A 17,664-nucleotide genomic window follows, 5' to 3' on the forward strand; every position below is an offset into this window, starting at 1 on the left:
TCATTCACCTCAACACTGAACTGATTCTACAATCTATGAACTCACTTTCAAGGACTTTTCACAACTCATGTTCTCAATATTACAATTTGTATTTGCACAAGTTGTCTTCTTTTGCAGATTGGTTCTTGTAAATATTTGTTTATGCATTGTTTTCATGAATTCTACTGTATTTCTTTAGTTTCTTGTAAATGCCTGCAACAAAAAGAATTCAATGTACATTTATTATCGAAGTATATCACCATATACAACCCTGAGATTCATTTTCTTGTGGACATACTCAATAAATCTATAGCGTAATCACCATAACAGAATCAATGAAAGACCACACCAACTTGGGCATTCAACTGGGATTGGAAAATGGACGTGGACTTGGAAAAAAAGCTCGTGTTTCCCCCAGACATTGCGGCTACAACACTCCGGCCAGACATGGTCCTGTGGTCCACAACAGCCGAGCTGGCATATGTTGTGGAATTGACAGCACCATGGGAAGATGGTGTCGAAGAAGCTTGTGAGAGGAAAAAGACCAAGTACTCTGAACTGGTAACTGAAGCTGCCCAGAACAGCTGGAAGACCAAGATTTTCCCTGTAGAAGTGGGATGCAGGGGATTCGTGGCTACATCTACAACCAGTCTATTGAAGAAGATGGGGGTGAGGGGTTATTCACTCCAACAAGCGATCAAGTCCTTGTCAAATGTAGCAGAAGAAAGCAGTAATTGTATTTGGATTAAAAGGAAAGACAACAACTGGGCTGCAAGATGAAGACCGGAGGGTATAGAACTGAGGGGGGTGTACCTGGGGTGCCAGGTAGCACCTTTGAGCCATCTGGAGACATTGTGGGCTTATCAACGAAATGGAGGGTGCCCACCTGATGACCCTGATGACGTACCTACCCTCCCTCCTTGTCACCACTCCAAGCCCACTGCCAACATCAAGAGTGCTGACTTACCAAAGGGATTGAAGCATCAAGAACTAGTAGCTGTACTACATAGCATAATCACCACAACAGAATCAATGGAAGACCACACCAACTTGAGCTTTCAACCGGAGTGAAAAAGACAACAAACTGCAAATACAAAAAGAAGGAAATAACAAATAAATAAACAAACAAACAAACAAATAAGCAATAAATATTGAGAATATGAGATGAAGAGCCCTTAAAAGTGAGTCCACTGTTTGGGGGAACGGTTCAATGATGGGGCAAATGAAGTTATCCCCTTTTGATTAAAGATCCTGATGGTTGAGGGGTAATAACTGTACCTGAATCTGGAGGTGTGAATCTTGAGACTCCTGTACCTTCTTCCTGAAGGCAGCAGCGAGAAGAGGGTTTGTCCTGGGTGGTGGGGGTCCTTGATGATGGATGCTGCTTTCCTACAACAATACTTCATATAGAAGTGTTCAATGATGGGGAGAGCTTTACCCATGATGGACTGGGCAATATCCACTACTTCTTGGCGACACACACCAAACGTCGGAGGAACTCAGCAGGCCACTCAGCATCTATGGGAAAGAGTAAACAGTCGATGTTTCGGGCCGAGACCCTTCATCAAGACTCCTGAAGGGACTCGAGTCCCGGTAAAAGGATCTCTCTGCTTGAATCCTGGACTGTTTACTCTTTCCCATAGATGCTGCCTGGCCTGCTGAGTTCCTCACACGAAATGCTGGAGGAACTCAGCAGGCCAAGCAGCATCTGTGGAAAAAAAGTACAGTTGACGTTTCAGGCCGAAACCCTTCACTTGTACTTTTTTCTGTAGGTTTTGCCTGGCCCCTGAGTTCCTCCGGCATTTTGTGTGTGTTGCTTGGATTTCCAACATCAGCAGATTTTCTCTTGTTTCTGCTAAGTTCCTCCAGCACTTTGTGTGTGTTGCTTTGGATTTCCAGCGACAGCACATTCTCTTGTGTCGGTGGGTCCAGGATTTTCCATTCGAGGTAGTACATGATAACATATGTACTTTGCTTATAAATTTGACTCCACTATTTGACGTTTCAACCCCCGTGTAAAAGATTCTGACTCTCCTACCAATCCCAATGGAATAATTCGCAGCTCGTTCTCAGCGCTGGCGGGGCACGGCTGCCAGAAGCGGTGCTTGGGCCCCAGTTTACATCCAAGAACGTTAAGGTTATTACCTTCAACCATCAGGCTCCTGACCCAGTGTGGACAAATTCACTCACCACAGCACTGAACTGATCACAGAACACAGCCTATGGACGCTGGAACTCATGTTCTCAGTATTGATTGATTGATTTATCTATCTATTTATGTATTTGCACAGTTTGCTTTCTTTTGCATATTGGTTGCTCATCAGTCTTTGTGCTGGTTTTTCACTGTTTCTATTGTATTTCTTTGTGCTACTGTGAATCGTGGCACGAAAGTGTATCTCAGGGTAGTACTTGGTGACATACATGTGCCTTGATAAGAAATTTACCTTGAACTTTGAATTACAGAAGTAGCTAGGATCATGAATAGCGACGCAAAGAGACTTCAGGGGCGTGAAGGACTGGTCGAGGACACAGCCGATGGACAATCATGTTGAAAAATGCGAAGCTCTCCTCTTTACTACACACTACGGAGAGACAGAGTATTGGTAAGATAATGAGAGATTGGCTAGTGCTGATGTTCAAAGGCACTGGGTTGTCCTTCAACACAAGTCACTGAAAATCAACGCATGGCGACAGCAGGTAATTAGAAAGGCAATTAAAGTGTTGGCCTATCTTACGAGATAATATGAGTTCAGATGCGTTACTGCAATTATATCAGGCCTTGTGGAGACTGCAGCTGGAATATTGTGTACAGTTTTGGTCTCCTTGTGGAAGAGATAAGGAAGAGATAAGCTTACTGCAGAGGAATGCGGCTAAGACTTAACAAGAGGAGAGACTGAGTAGCTTAGTCTGCGCTCACCAGGGTGGGAGATCTCATTATAACTCACAAGATCCTTGCAGGAATTCTGTAAGTTTCACAAAAGGGTAGATGCAAGACCAATCCTTTAGTTGAGGGATCTAGAACCAGAGGGCCTCAGAATAAGTGGGTGGGACATTTAGGACTGAGGAAAGCAATTTCTTAACAGGGTGGGTTTTGAAATATCATAGTTCTTAAAATCACAAGGAAACCTCAAACTTTGAAAAGTAGTGTGAAATAATAAACAGTCACACCTGGTTAAATGCACCTCCTTTATTCCTAACTTCTTGCAGTAGGGTAGGTTGAGTGAGTTAGGGCTTTTCTCTTTGGAGCGAAGGAGGATGGGAGGTGACTTGATAGAGGTGTACAAGATGATAAAAAAATATTGATTGAATTGACAGCCAGAGACCTTTTCCCAAGGGTGGAAATGGCTAACATAAGGGGGCATAGTCAAAGGTGATTGGAGGAAAGTATAAAGTTCAAAGTAGATTTTATTAACAAAGTATATACATGTCACGATATACAACCCTGAGATTCATTTTTCTGTAGGCATACTTGGCAAATTTATAGAAAAGTAACCATAACAGGATCAATGAGAGATCAACTAGAGTGCAGAAGACAACAAACTGTGCAAATGCAAATGTAAATAACTAGCAATAAATAACAAGAACATGAGATAATGAGATAAGAGTCCTTAAAGTGAGATTATTGGTTATGGGAACATCTCAATGGATTGGCAAGTGAGTGTAGTTATCCCCTTTTGTTCAAAAGCCTGAAGGTTGATTAGATTATGAGGACACTCAGTCCTCGTTTATTGTCATTTAGAAATGCATACATGAATTAAGGAACGATACAATGTTCCTCCAGAGTGATATCACAAAAGAACAGGACAAACCAAAAACTAACACTGACAAGACCACATAATTATAACATATAGTTACAGCAGTGCAAAGCAATACAATAATTTGATAAAGAGTAGACCATGGGAGTGGTAATAAAAAGTCTCAAAGTTCCGATTGACTCCCAATAGTCCCCGATAGCAGGCAGCAGAAGGGAGAAACTCTCCCTGCCATAAACCTCCAGGCACCGATAACTGTCGATGCATTGGAAGCACCCAACCCTGAGTCCGTCCAAAAACTTCGAGCCTCCGACCCCCTCCGACACTGAGCACCGAGCACCATCTCTGCCGAACGCCTCGACCCCGTCCCGGCCACCGAGCAACAAGCAAAGCCGAGGATTTGGGGCCTTCGCCTCCGGAGATTCTGGATCACACAGTAGTAGCGGCAGCAAAAAAGGCATTTCAGAAGTTTCTCCAGATGTTCCTCCGTTCTCTCACATCTGTCTCCATCAAATCAGGATTGTGCACGGCACCCTACTTAACAGATTACAGATATCATTCACCAGTTAGAAACTGTTCCTGAACTTGGTGGTGCGGGTCCTGAGACTCTTGTACCTTCTACCTGATGGCAGTAGCGAGAGGAGAGCATGGCCTGGGTGGTGGGGATCTCTGATGATGGATGCTGCTTTTCTACGACACCAATTCACGACGGCGCTAGTGATCATCGGCAACATTCTGTGGGCTGCAGAAAATTGTTCTAAGTGTACGGGGAATGTCAGAGGTACACAGAGAATGGTGGGTGCCTGGAACGCCCTCCTAGGGGTGATGGAGAGCCAGGTACATTAGGCATATTTAAGAAACTCTTAGATAGGTACATGGATGGTAGAAAAATGGAGGGTTATGTGGGAGGGAAGGGTTAGATTCACCTTAAAGTATGTTAAAAGGTGAGCACAACATCGTGGGCCCGAGTGCCTATAAAGTGCACAATCAAATTTTCTCACACAGATACAGTACTGCCGTGTCTCTCAAAGTCCAACCCTACATCCCCGTCTTGAGCGATGGAAACGGGTAAGGCCGGCCAACAGGGCTCTGCCGAAACTCAACAGGCCAATGCTTATGTGCAGTGGACGCACGGATTTCAGAAACATTGATGAACGCCAACCAGCCCATCGCCTTCGGACGACGGAGGCAGGAGGTCAGAATGGCCTACGCTCCACCGGGAGCGAAGGGCCCAAGAAGAACAGCAGCATTCCTGTACCCAGGTGAAATAACAAACGGCCAAGTTGAGACTGTGGCTAGTCAGGCTCCCTCTTTTCTCTTCCGAGTTCATAAATGCTGGTTCTGGTTAACAACAGATGGTGCAATCCGGGTCGTATTACGATGGAGGAACGTGTTTGTAGACCGGATATTGAACTTTTTACTGTTGGACTTCAGCCATATTCCACCGTGATACAACACTGGGCATCATGGGAGGTCGCTCCTGCCTGTGGCCATCGAACTTGCAGCTCCTCCCGTGAAGGGTCAGACACCCTGAGCCAATAGACTGGTCCTGGACTTATTTTCCATCTGGCATAGTTTGCATATTATCGTTTGATTGTTTGTGGTTTTTGTATTGCTATATTTATGCTCTATTCTTGGTTGGTACGGCTGTAACGAAACGCAATTTCCCTCGGGATCAATAAAGTATATCTATCTATTGTTTGTATTTGCACAGATTGTCGTCTTTGCTGGCTGGTTATTTGTCTGTCTTGTTGGGTGCGGTCTTTCATTGACTCTGTGGAGTTTCTTTGTATTTACCGTGAATGCCCACAAGAAAATATATCTCAGGGTTGCGTTCGGTGACGTGTGCGTACTTTGCTTTATTTTAACTCAGAGCGGTCGGACACTGAGGAGTGCGGTAGGACAGAGGGATCTGGGAATACAGCCCCTGACGTTGAAAGCAGCATCAGCTTCTGCACATTGAACTTCATAAGTCAAAGTGTTGAGTACAGGAGGTGGGATGTTATGTCGAAGTTGTATAAGACAGTGCTGGGGCCAAATCTGAAGTATTGTGTGCAGTTCCAGTAGTGAGAGTGTTCATGGGTTCAATGTCCTTACAGAAACCGGGTGGCAGAGGGCAAGAAACTATTCCTGAATCACTGAGAGGGCAAGAAGCTGTTCCTGAATCAGGCTCCTGTATCTCCTCCGTGTTGGTAGCAATGAGAGCAGGGCATGTCCTGAGTGATGGGGGTCCTTAACGATGGACGCTGCATTTTTCAGCCATCGCTCCTTGAAGATGTCCTGGATACTATGGAGACTAGTGCCCACGATGGAGCTGACTGAGCTTACAACACTGGGCAGCTTATTCCAATCCTATGCTCTAGCAACCCTCCACACACACACACACACACACACACACACACACACCAGACGGTGCTCTCCACAGTACATCTGTAGAAATTTGTGAGTGGTCAATCATTACAAATCAGGGCATATCAAAGTGAGTGAGCACTGCACATTTAATTTAGTGAAATGAAATACAAAACTCATTAACAGAAATAAATACAACTAATTAACGAGAGCAGATGGCAGGGCAAGTGATGTTTCGTGGCTCCAGCACGTGAGAATTAGCATTGCTCCCTGTGGTAAGCGGTGCTCATATCTGCCGGCTGCGTAATGCACTTGGACTCAAGGTGAACGTGTTGGAGTCTTATCTCCAGGCACGGAGATGCCACAGGGAGGGGGGAGAATTACCCAGACATGGTGTTTCGGGAGACAATCACACCCCTTCCTCCGAACTGGAGAATATTCAAGGATGTCAAATATGTTTGTATAGAAAAGTCAGCAATCTCATAACAGATCCCACCCACCCTGCTCATGGACCGTTAGTCAGAATCAGGTTTAATATCACCAACATATGTTGTGAAATTTGTTGTCTTTGCAGCAGCAGTACAATGAAATACAGGGGTGGATGGGGTGTCAGGGAGGGAGGGGTAGCACCTCTGGTGGGGGAACATGTCACGTCCTTTTCAAGGCGGTTTGTCCACCTTTGGTCCCCACCTGGCACTCAGCTCTCACCTGTGGCTCCCTGTAGCTGTTTGCATGCGACAGCGGCCACACCCCGGGCAACGGCTTCGACAAGCCGGCTAAACCAGGTGAGGGTAGCCGACGGGTCTCAAACCCTCGGTGAGATAGGGAGTTGTCTATCCCAGCATGTGAAGGCAGACTCTGGCGGATTGAGCGGACGAGACCAATGGAAGGTCCAACGGTCAAGAAGGCGGTCTCTGCAAGCGTCGTGGAACACGTAGAGCAGGACAAGACACAGAAGACGTCCTGTCATCCACTGTGCCTAATCCCATCTCCAGCCATCTCGACTCTGTCTTGCCACTGGATCCAGATGGGAATTGGGAAGAGAGAGTGAGGCTGACGCCGCGCAACTCTCCCTCACTTAAATCCAAATCACGCGCTAGTCTCGACACCATCAAAAATGGTGTCGAGGTCCTTGTCGACGTCTACGATGGATGAACAACAACAACAATGAAATACATAATAATAGAGAAAAGAACATGAATTACTGTAAAAAAAATATATATATATATATATCTCAAAGAGTTAATTAAGTAGTGCAAAAAAGACAGATATAATAACGTAGTGAGGTAGTGCTCCCGGGTTCATTGTCCGTTCTGAAATCTGACGGCAGTACTGAAGAAGGTGTTTCTAAATGGTTGAGTGGGTGCCATCAGGCTCCTATGACTTCTCCTGGATGGTAGCAATGAGAAGAGGGCATATCCTGGGTGATGGGGGTCCTCAATGATGGACGCCGGCTTTCTGAGGCACCGCTCCTTGAAGATGTCCCGGATACGAAAGAACACCTCTCATCAGGGAGGGAGCATCCACGCCAGGAACACCAAACTCAAAACAAGCTACGTTCCCCAAGCAGGAAGGCCGACCAACACCTCCAAAGGCTAACCAACCTCCTGCACCATTGCATACACATCACCTAGCATCACTTTAAAATTCAAAGTTCAAAGTAGGTAGAAACATAGAAAACCTACAGCACAATACAGGCCCTTCGGCCCACAAAACTGTGCCAAACATGTCCTTACCTTAGAACTACCTCGGCTTACCCATACCCCTCTATTTTTCTAAGCTCCATGTATCCATCCAGGAGCCTCTTAAAAGACCCTATTGTTTCTGCCTCCACCACCGTTGCCGGCAGCCCATTCCACGCACTCACCACTCACTGCGTAAAAAAACTTACCCCTGACATCTCCTCTGTACCTACTCCCCAGCACCTTAAAACTGTGCCCTCTCGTGTTAGTGATTTCAGCCCTGGGAAAAAGCCTCTGACTATCCACACTCTATCATTATCTTGTACATAAACTTATTATCAAAGTATATATATGTCACCACATTCAACCCTGATGTTCATTTTATTGTAGACATCAATAAATCTATAGAATAATAACCATGACAGTATCAATGAACACTGTCCCAACTTGGGCGTTCAACCAGTGTTGCAAAGATAACACACTGCACAAATACAAAAGGAAAGGAATGATAATACTAAATATTGAGAACATGAGATGAAGAATGTGAGTCCATTGTCTATAGAAAGTTATAGAAAAGTACAGCACTGAAACAGGCCCTTCAGCCCATCTAGTCTGTGCCAAACCATTTAAACTGCCTACTCCCATCAATCTCTACTTTGCTGTGATGGGAACGTTTCAATGATGTTATGTACGTACAACACACATAAAAGTTGCTGGTGAACGCAGCAGGCCAGGCAGCATCTCTAGCAAGAGGTACAGTCGACGTTTCGGGCCGAGACCCTTCATCAGGACTAACTGAAGGAAGAGCTAGTAAGAGATTTGAAAGTGGGAGGGGGATGGGGAGATCCGAAATAATAGGAGAAGACGGGATGGGGAGGGATGGAGCCAAGAGCTGGACAGGTGATTGGCAAAGGGGATATGAGAGGATCATGGGACTGGAGGCCTAGGGAGAAAGAAAAGGGGGAGGGGGGAAAAGCCCAGAGGATGGGCAAGGGGTATAGTGAGAGGGACAGAGGGAGAAAAAGGAGAGAGAGAAAAAGAATGTGTGTATATAAATAAATAACGGATGGGGTACGAGGGGGAGGTGGGGCATTAGCGGAAGTTTGAGAAGTCAATGTTCATGCCATCAGGTTGGAGGCTACCCAGACGGAATATAAGGTGTTGTTCTTCCAACCTGAGTGTGGCTTCATCTTGACAGTAGAGGAGGCCGTGGATAGACATATCAGAATGGGAATGGGACGTGGAATTAAAATGTGTGGCCACTGGAAGATCCTGCTTTCTCTGGCGGACAGAGCGTAGGTACAATCAGGTTATGTATAGAATGGTTATGTTTATATTCTGTTTTATAGCTTTGCTTTTCTATTTGTACAGTATTTATTGTGTTTTTATGTTTATTGTGTTTTTTATGCTGCATTGGATCCTGAGTGGCTGTCATCTTGTTCTCCTTAACGCTCGCGTACTGAAGAAAGACGGTTATTGAATTTTGAAACTTGAATTCAGGGACTGCAGAAGAGACAGGTAGGGGGTGTCAAGAGGATAATTCCATCAATGCCTCATCCTTTTGCCTTGCCCGAGAGGAAGCAGTTCCCTACCCCCTTTGTCGAGGAGGATGGGAACCGCAGGGAGGATGTGCTAATTGTGCATAGCACCTTGACAAGTAATACCACAGAATCTAGCTTTTTTTAACATTTTTATTTTATAAATAGACATCTTCTTTCAGTGTAAATTGATCAAGCAGATAGACAATCACAAACAAGAGAAATTCTGCAGATTCTGGAAAACCAGAGCAACTCACACACAACGCTGGAGGAACTCAGCAGGTCAGGCAAGATCTATGGAAAATAATAAACATCGATGTTTCGGGCCGAGGCCCTTCTTCAGGACTGAGAAGGAAGAGAGAAGATACTGGAATAAAAAGGTGGGGGGAAGGAAAAGAGGGCTAGCTAGAAGGTGATAGCTGAGGGTGGGTGGTTGGGAAAGGTCGAGGGCTGGAGAGGGAGGAATTGAATTGGAGAGGAGAGTGGACTTTAGGAGAAAGGGAAGGAGGAGAGGTCCCAGGGGAAGGTGATAGACAGGTGAGAAGAGGTCAGAGGCCAGAGTGGCAAACAGAGGAGGTGTGCGGGCATTTGTTTAGAAGGAGAAATCGATATTCATGCCACCAGGTTGGAGGCTACCCAGATGGAATATAAGGTGTTGCTCCTCCACCCATCAAGGCACAGGAGGAGGTAGACAAACCCGTGTGGCAAAAAGTGCTGCCAGAAAGCAGGGATTGTAAACATTTACACTCAAACACGGGGAAATAAAACCTGATGGAAATGAGGCCTGAGGAAGGCTCCGGGCCTGAGCTTGTCCTAGGTGATGGTGTGGGGGAGAATCGCAGATGATGGATGCTGCTTTCCTGTGACACTGATTTGAACCCAGCCCACTGCACACTGGCATTAATCACCCAGCAATACTCCTGTAGCTGGTGCAGACCCAAATACTCCTGTAGTTGGTGCAGACCCATATTGTCCTGTAGTTGGTGCAGACCCATATAGTTCTGTAGTTGGTGGAGACTCATATAGTCCTGCTCGGACTGCATGGGGTGGGGGGAGGTCTAACAGGGAGATGTGGTGGCCACAATGGATTGCATGGTTAGGGGTACAGGGACTGCTAAATGTCTGTTGTTGGCAAGATGCTGGAGTCATTCTTCAAAGAGGAGTAACTAATAAGATCAAATTTTGTCAACATGGTAAATCACCCCCGTCATCTAGGAGATGCACTTTTCTCATTACTACCATCAGGGAGGAGGTACAGGAGCCTGAAGACCCCTCTTCTCATCACTACCATCAGGGAGGAGGTACAGGAGCCTGAAGACACACACTGAACGATTCAGGAACAGCTTCTTCCTCTCTGCCATCTGATTTCTGAATGGACATTGAACCCATGAGCACTACCTCACTACCTTTTTATTTCTATTTTTGCTTCTTAATTTAACTATATATATATTCAGTTTTTTTCTATGAATTGCATTCTACTGCCGCGGCAAGGACAACAAATTTCACGACATATGCCGGTTCTAAATCTGAATCATGTTTGGCATATTTCTTGCACAAACCAACCACTGCTGATGCTGGAGATCTGGAGAAACGGGCGGTGAGCGGGCTTGGGCTCAAATGTTAACTCTTCATTTCCCTCCTTCGACTTCGTGGCCTGTTGATTTCCTCCAGCTCTTAGTGCGTTGCTGCTGACAAACTCCCCGAAATTGTTTGACGAAGTGAAAGGGAGAGTTGGGTCATTTTTAGGATGGGTAGATACAACTACTGGGTGATAGCGGGACCGGTTCTTGGCTCTCAGTGGCTTCATTTTGCTCTAGATTTCTGCAGAATCTGTTGTTCCTCTGACAATAATCTCGATTTTTGACTCCGTCCCATTTCTTACGCCCTGCTGCCTTTAAGGATTCATAGACAGGATCTCCCCTGCTGCACTTGTTTCTGAAGACACTGTGAAACGGCGCCTTTAAGCCAGTAAATGTTTCTAATCATCTGTCAGATTGCATTTTCCTTTGCCTTGATTGCTGCCAGACCCTCCCCTGCCCATTCTGCGAGCGTAGGTCCTGTTACAACTTCAACCCCACTAAATGGTGCGGCCCCAAGTCAGGTATAAAACCAGAGTACGGGTTCTAGGAGACGCCACTTCTTGCTTAGGTGAAAGTATTTGCGGCTAATTCAGAGGTATCTTCAACTCACTCATTCACTCAGCCGGTTTATTGCCGGGAGGGCTCTGATTGGTTGCTCTGCGGGCGGTGGGCGTATCCCTTTACCCTTGTCAGCGCGGTGCACGCCGGGAGGCTGTGTTCCCTCCGGCGAGGGCTGCGCCTCTAGAGCCGCCAGGGGCACTACAACCCCCAGCTGCCTTTGCGGCCGCGGCGCACGCGCAGTGGCTGCGCGATGTGTGTCAAAAAGTTGCGTCAGCTGAGATCCCTGAGAGTCGGTGGTGGAGGTTGTTAATATTTTCTGAAGTAGATGCAGCTCGGCTGAAGGAGTCCCGTTATCGTCAGAGTGTTGGTAAAGTTTGCAAATGTTGTAATAAATCTGTGTACGGTTACTGCCAGAGAGTTAATTAAATCCTTATTCCCAATGCTAAAAGTTTCCGCCAGTGTTCAGGTGAAGTTTGCAATGTTATTGTTAATGCAGATACTTAACTTTTTCATGTAGTATTTCATTCTTGAGAGTGAACGTTTAATGCGTGGTAAGGCAACGTTTGGAGCCTTTAATGCAACACTAGGTTTCATGTTTCCGCTGCAGTTTCCGATGAGGTGTGGGCATTGATTGAGGAGCTGCGATGTCGCTGGATCGGGCGAATAATTCGGGTTGCGCCGGAGTCGCGACCGGCCTCCAGGAGTTGAGGAAGTGCAGCGAACTATTGCAGAGCCGGCGGCGAGAGAGCCGGGCAGCGGCGATGGACAACGCCGCCCATACCGTGCTCGGCTGCTTGGACTCGCGATGGCCGGAGCGGCAGGGAGGCGGGCAGTCGCCGCCGCCGCCCCTCCGGGAGCCGCCGGCCGAACTGAAGCCGCTGCTGTTGCTCTTGCTCCGGCTGTCCTGCAGTTGCCCGTTCGACGACATCCGAGAGAGAAGTGCAGGCATCCTGAAAACGGTGCAGGTAAGTGCGCCCAGCTGACCGCTGTTGGCCCAGTCTAGTCACACCAAACTTGAAGAGCTTTGTGTGCAGCTCTGGTCTTCCTACCCACTGAAAGCTTGAAAAGAGCGCAGAGAGAAAGTTGCCGGGGCTTGAGTTAGAGGGAAAGGTTGAGTAGGTTAGGACTTTATTTCCAGGAGTGTAGAAGAAATTTTGTGTACGTCCACCCTACACAAAATTTCGAAGGGTATAGATAGCATACGGGTGGTTTCGTGGAGATTCTCCTTTACCAGTGGAGGTGTAGGGCGTTCCTTCCCTCCGCTAGCCTGCAGGTCGCTCCAGCTTAGCACCCGCTTAGCCCCCAAATCAGGGTCACATTAAACCATGGGAGCAGGTGCTGGATGGTCGGACGAGCAGCTGGTGCACATCCCCAGTCTTGGTTATGTGACCACTGACACCAGGCAGACAATCGCTGAAGAGTATTGATAATGGCTGGGGGATCACCTGTCTTGTAAAGACACTGCCCAGAAGAAGGCAATGGCAAACCACTTCTGTGGAAAAATTTGCCAAGAACAATCATGGTCATGTGACTGCAATCACCTGTGTCTTATGACATGGCACATGGTGATAGAGAGAATGAATGCAAGCACGTTTTCACATTTTCCCCTCAGGTTGGGTAAAACTAGAAGGTGGAATATTTAAGGGGAAATTTCTTCACTTAAGGGGGGTTGAACTGCCAGTGGAAGAGATTTTGATTGTAACATTCAAGAGTATTTTGGCTAGGTAGATGGATGAGGTGTCCGGAGGGCCAGGGCCCAGCTGCAGGTAGGCAGGCCGGCCAAGGCAGAACGTTGGGTCCCGATGGACCAGATGGGAAGAAGTGTCTGTTTCCGTGACTCTGCACAGAAAGACGGTGGCAACCTCTTTGCACGTTGTACAGAGATGCACTGAGATAAGAAAACCACACAATGAATATAGTGTTACAAAATGGACCTGTGCAGGTAGACAAAGTGCAGAGGTGTGATGAGAAAGGTTGCAGACTCGTCTGTTCAAGAGTCTGATTGACGGGATAGAAACTTGACTTGAACCTCGTGGTACATTCACTGAGTTCTTGTATCTTCTGCTGGATTGTTTGGGGGGGGTGGGGGTAGAGAAAATGACCCGTAAGGGATTGGTCTTTGATTACGATGGCTGCATTAACCAGTCCTAATGAAGGGCCTCAGCCCGAAACATCGACTCTTTATTCCTTTCTGTGGATGTTGCTGTGACTGTCGATGAGATCCACTGGAAAGACATGCAGCTGGTGCTATGAAAGTCTTTATTCGGCACACGCAAGCTGGCAGCCTTTGGAATCACTCTGGAAAGAGTCTTCCTGACCCAACATTTTCGTATGATAAAGATCACAGTTAGCAGCAAGTTGATTCTGCTGTCACAATGCCTCCTTTGAATTATAAATAATTTTCAAACACCTAGATCTTCACACCACCCAAGGTGAATGTTAATCACTCCTTTCTGTTTTTTTTTGAGTTGCTTTCACGCATATGCAAACATCTCAGGTCAATTGGGTGTTTCCTGGTTTACAATCGCCCTCAATCTGCAGCTCCAGGAAGCTCATTGTTCTGAGCAGCATTTTGTATTCGATCTACAATCCACATTCAGATCTGTGGACTGGTTGTTGAAATTAATGTGATATTCCATAACAGGTGATGCCTGACTTGCTGAGTGCCTCCAGCATTTGTGTGTGTTGCTCAAGACTTCCAGTGTTTACAGGATCCTGTGTTTCTGAGAAGTGCTGCAAGGATCGTCTAGAGAAATAGGTGTCACTTTCTCCGGAATGGCTGACGGGAGTTCTGATAGACACTTAAGATTGAGACACGTAGATAGACGACCAGTGTCTTCTTCCCAGGGTTGCATTTAAGGTGGGGGGGGGGACAAGTTCAAAAATGTATGGGGCAAATTTTTTTTTACCCTTAGTGGATGCCCGTAAATTGCTGCCAGAGATGATGGCGGGTGAGGATCTATCAGAGATGGTCAGGGTGGAATGTTGTATAAATATCCAGAGGATGGTTTTTATAAGGCCAGGAAGAAATCTCAGATTGCAGTGACACTGTGGCAGCAAAGGGAGCAGGACTGGCAGCATCTATGGAGAGGAATAAACAATCTAGATCAGTGGTTCCCAGTCTGGGGTCCATGACATAAGGGTTGGGAGCCCCTGAAGTAGAATGATATTGATAAACATGAGGGATGCTGGAGATCCGGAGCAATGCACACACAATGCTGGAGGAACTTGTCCGGTCAGGCAGCATCTCTGGAGGGGAATGAACGGTTGACGTTTCAGGCAGAGACCCTTAAAGAATTGTGGGCTGAAATGTCAATGGCTTATTCCTTTCCATGGGTGCTGCCTGACTGAGTTCCTACAGCTTTTTATGAATGGTGTTGATGTCGGCATTGAACAACAGAGATAGCTGTAGCAATTTCAGTGATTAGGTTCCAGTGCTCTACTTCAAAGTAGTTTTTAGTCCTGGACTGGGGAACCGCATGTTAATTCTCACCTCTGTCTGATTTATTGTTTGACCCTTTAGCTAATGGAGAAGAGTCGAGATGACTTGATTCCAAGGTAGGATTGTCGAGGCTCCTGAGGGTAATGTTTATCCACTCAGCTGGAGACATTAGGAATTACAGGTGCAGGAATCTGGAACAAAGCACAAACTTGTGGAGGAACTCAGCAAGTCAGGCAGCATCTGTGGAAAGGAATAAACAGTCTAGATCAAGGGTTCACAGACCCCTGGGTAATGGTATAGGTCCATGGCATAAAGGTTGGGAACCCCTGGCCTAGATGAAGGATCTTGACCCATACCATCAACTATCCATCTCCCTCTCTGGAGGCTCTTTGATCTGCTAAGCTCCTCTAGCACAAGGGTTCCCAAACTGGGGTCCATGGACCCCTTTCTTAATGGTATTGGTCCATGGCATTTAAAAAAAAAAAGTTGGGGATCCTTGGTCTTGATGAAGTGTGTCTCAACCCAAGTCATCAACCGTCCATGCTGCTCCTTGATCTGCTAAGTTCTTCTAGCATAAGGATTCCCAACCTTTTTTATACCATGGACCAATACCATCAAGCAAAGGGTCTGTGGAACCCCTGCTCCATCGTTTTGTGTACTCATCCACCTAGTTACTGGCCTAATGTTATCCAGCTCGTCTTTGCTTCTGTCACCTTTGGTTCTGTTCCATAGAGTCACAGAGCACCACCACACAAAGAGTCCATCTGGTCCATGCCAAACCATTTAAACTGGCTGGTCCTATCAATCTGCACCGAACCATAGCCGTCCACACCCCTTCCCATCCACATACCTATCCAGACTTCTCTTAAATGTTGTGATCAAATATACACCTACCACTTGCGCTGGTAGCTTGTTCCACAGGCTTACACCCTCTGAGTGAAGAAGTTCCCCCTCGGGTTCCCTTTAAATATTTCACCTTTCACCCTTAACCCATGTCCTCAAGTTCTAGTCTGACCCAACCTCAGTGGGGGGGGGGGGACCTGTTTGTATTTGAACCCCTCAATTTTGTATATCTGTATCAAACCTCTCCTCATTCTCCTTCAGTCTAGCGAATAAAGTCCTAACCTGTTCAAACCTGCCCCAAAAATCGTCCTGGCAAAATCCTTATACATTTTCTGTATTTTTTTCAATATTATTGATAACTCTTTTGTATGTAGGTGACTAGAACTGCATACGATACTCCAAATTTGTCCTCAGCAAGATGTTATACATCTCTGCCCAATGAAGCAGTGGAGGCTACCTCAGTAAATATACTTAATACAAGGTTGGATAGATTTTTGCACAGTAGGGGAATTAAAGGTTATGGGGGGAAAAGGCAGGTAGGTGGAGATGAGTCCATGGCCCGATCAGCCATGACCTTATTGAATCGCAGAGCAGGCTCGACATGCCAGATGGCCGACTCCTGCTCCTGTTTCTAGTGTTCAACATAACACCCCAACTCCTGATTTGTGAAGACTGATATGTCAAAAATTGATTATGGCCCTATCTACTGGTGATGGCACTTTCAAAGAATTAGGGATCTGTGTACCCAGGTCCCTTTGTTTTACCACAGCAAAATTCATCAGTTAGTTTTTGAGTGGTGTCCATTTGGTTGGTTTGGTTGTTCGTCCATCGTTGACGTCGATGAGGACCTCGACACCATTATGATGGTGTTGAGACTAGCGCGTGATTTAGATTTAAGTGAGGGAGAGTTGCGCAGCGTCAGCCTCACTCTCTCTTCCCAATTCCCATCTGGATCCAGTGGCAAGACAGTCGAGATGGCTGGAGATGGGACTAGGCGCAGTGGATGACCAGGACGTCTTCTGTGTCTTGTGCTCTACGTGTTCCACGACGCTTGCAGAGACTGCCTTCTTGACCATTGGACCTTCCATTGGTCTTGTCCGCTCAATCCACCGGAGTCTGTCTTCACATGCTGGGATAGACAATCTCACCGAGGGTTTGAGACCCGTCGGCTACCCTCACCTGGTTTAGCCGGTTTGTCGAAGCCGTTGCCCGGGGTGTGGCCGCTGTCGCATGCAAACAGTTATGGGGAGCCACAGGTGAGAGCTGAGTGCCAGGTGGGGACCAAAGGTGGACTAACCGCCCTGAAAAGGATGAAAGCTATCCATTTATTGTCACAGTGAAAGTAGGAAAGTGGAAGGGGGTTTGTGTATGGGGAAAAATATTAAAATCACAACCTTGTAACGTGTATGGTAGGGGAATTGATGGCATCAGTAGAAATGGGTGGATGTGATCCTTGTCGCTGCTAGATCATGGCTGTGGAGTGATTAAAGACATGCTGTACAGTTGGTGGCCACTTTATTGGATACATATGCTCATTAATGCAAATATCTAATCAGCCAATCAAGTGGCAGCAACTCAGTGCATAAAAGCATGGTCAAGATGTTCAGTTGTTCAGACCAACCTCAGAATGGGGAAGAAATGTGATCTAAGTGACTTTGATTGTGGACTGATTGTTGGTGCCAGATGGGGTGATCTGAGTATCCTAAACTGATCTCTTGGGAGGTTAACAGTCTGTAGAGCAGGGGTAATGGTAAGGATCCATGGCATTAAAAAGTAAAGTTGTAACCCCTGCTCTAGAGTTTAGAGAATGGTGCAAGAAACAGAGTCAGAGTGGCAGTTTTGTGGGTAAAAATGCTTGTTTAATGAGACAGGTCAGAGGAGAATGGCCAGACTGGTTCAAGCTGTTAGGAAGGTGACAGTAACTCAAATAATGTGTTT

At 46.5% G+C, this 17,664-nt stretch overlaps 1 protein-coding gene across 1 annotated transcript in view; it reads left to right on the forward strand.

Moving 5' to 3' along the window:
• Window positions 1-11,699: 11,699 nt before the first annotated feature.
• Window positions 11,700-17,664, forward strand: part of LOC134338935 (sestrin-1-like) — a 134,323-nt gene continuing 128,358 nt past the window's right edge. The window contains exons 1-2 of the mRNA XM_063035140.1: window positions 11,700-11,808; window positions 12,049-12,406. Of these exons, the coding sequence (XP_062891210.1) occupies window positions 12,086-12,406 (321 nt within the window). The 5' untranslated portion in view covers window positions 11,700-11,808; window positions 12,049-12,085. The remainder of the gene's footprint in view (window positions 11,809-12,048; window positions 12,407-17,664) is intronic.

Source organism: Mobula hypostoma, chromosome 28 (assembly GCF_963921235.1).
Source record: "Mobula hypostoma chromosome 28, sMobHyp1.1, whole genome shotgun sequence".
Classification (NCBI taxonomy): Eukaryota; Metazoa; Chordata; class Chondrichthyes; order Myliobatiformes; family Myliobatidae; genus Mobula; species Mobula hypostoma.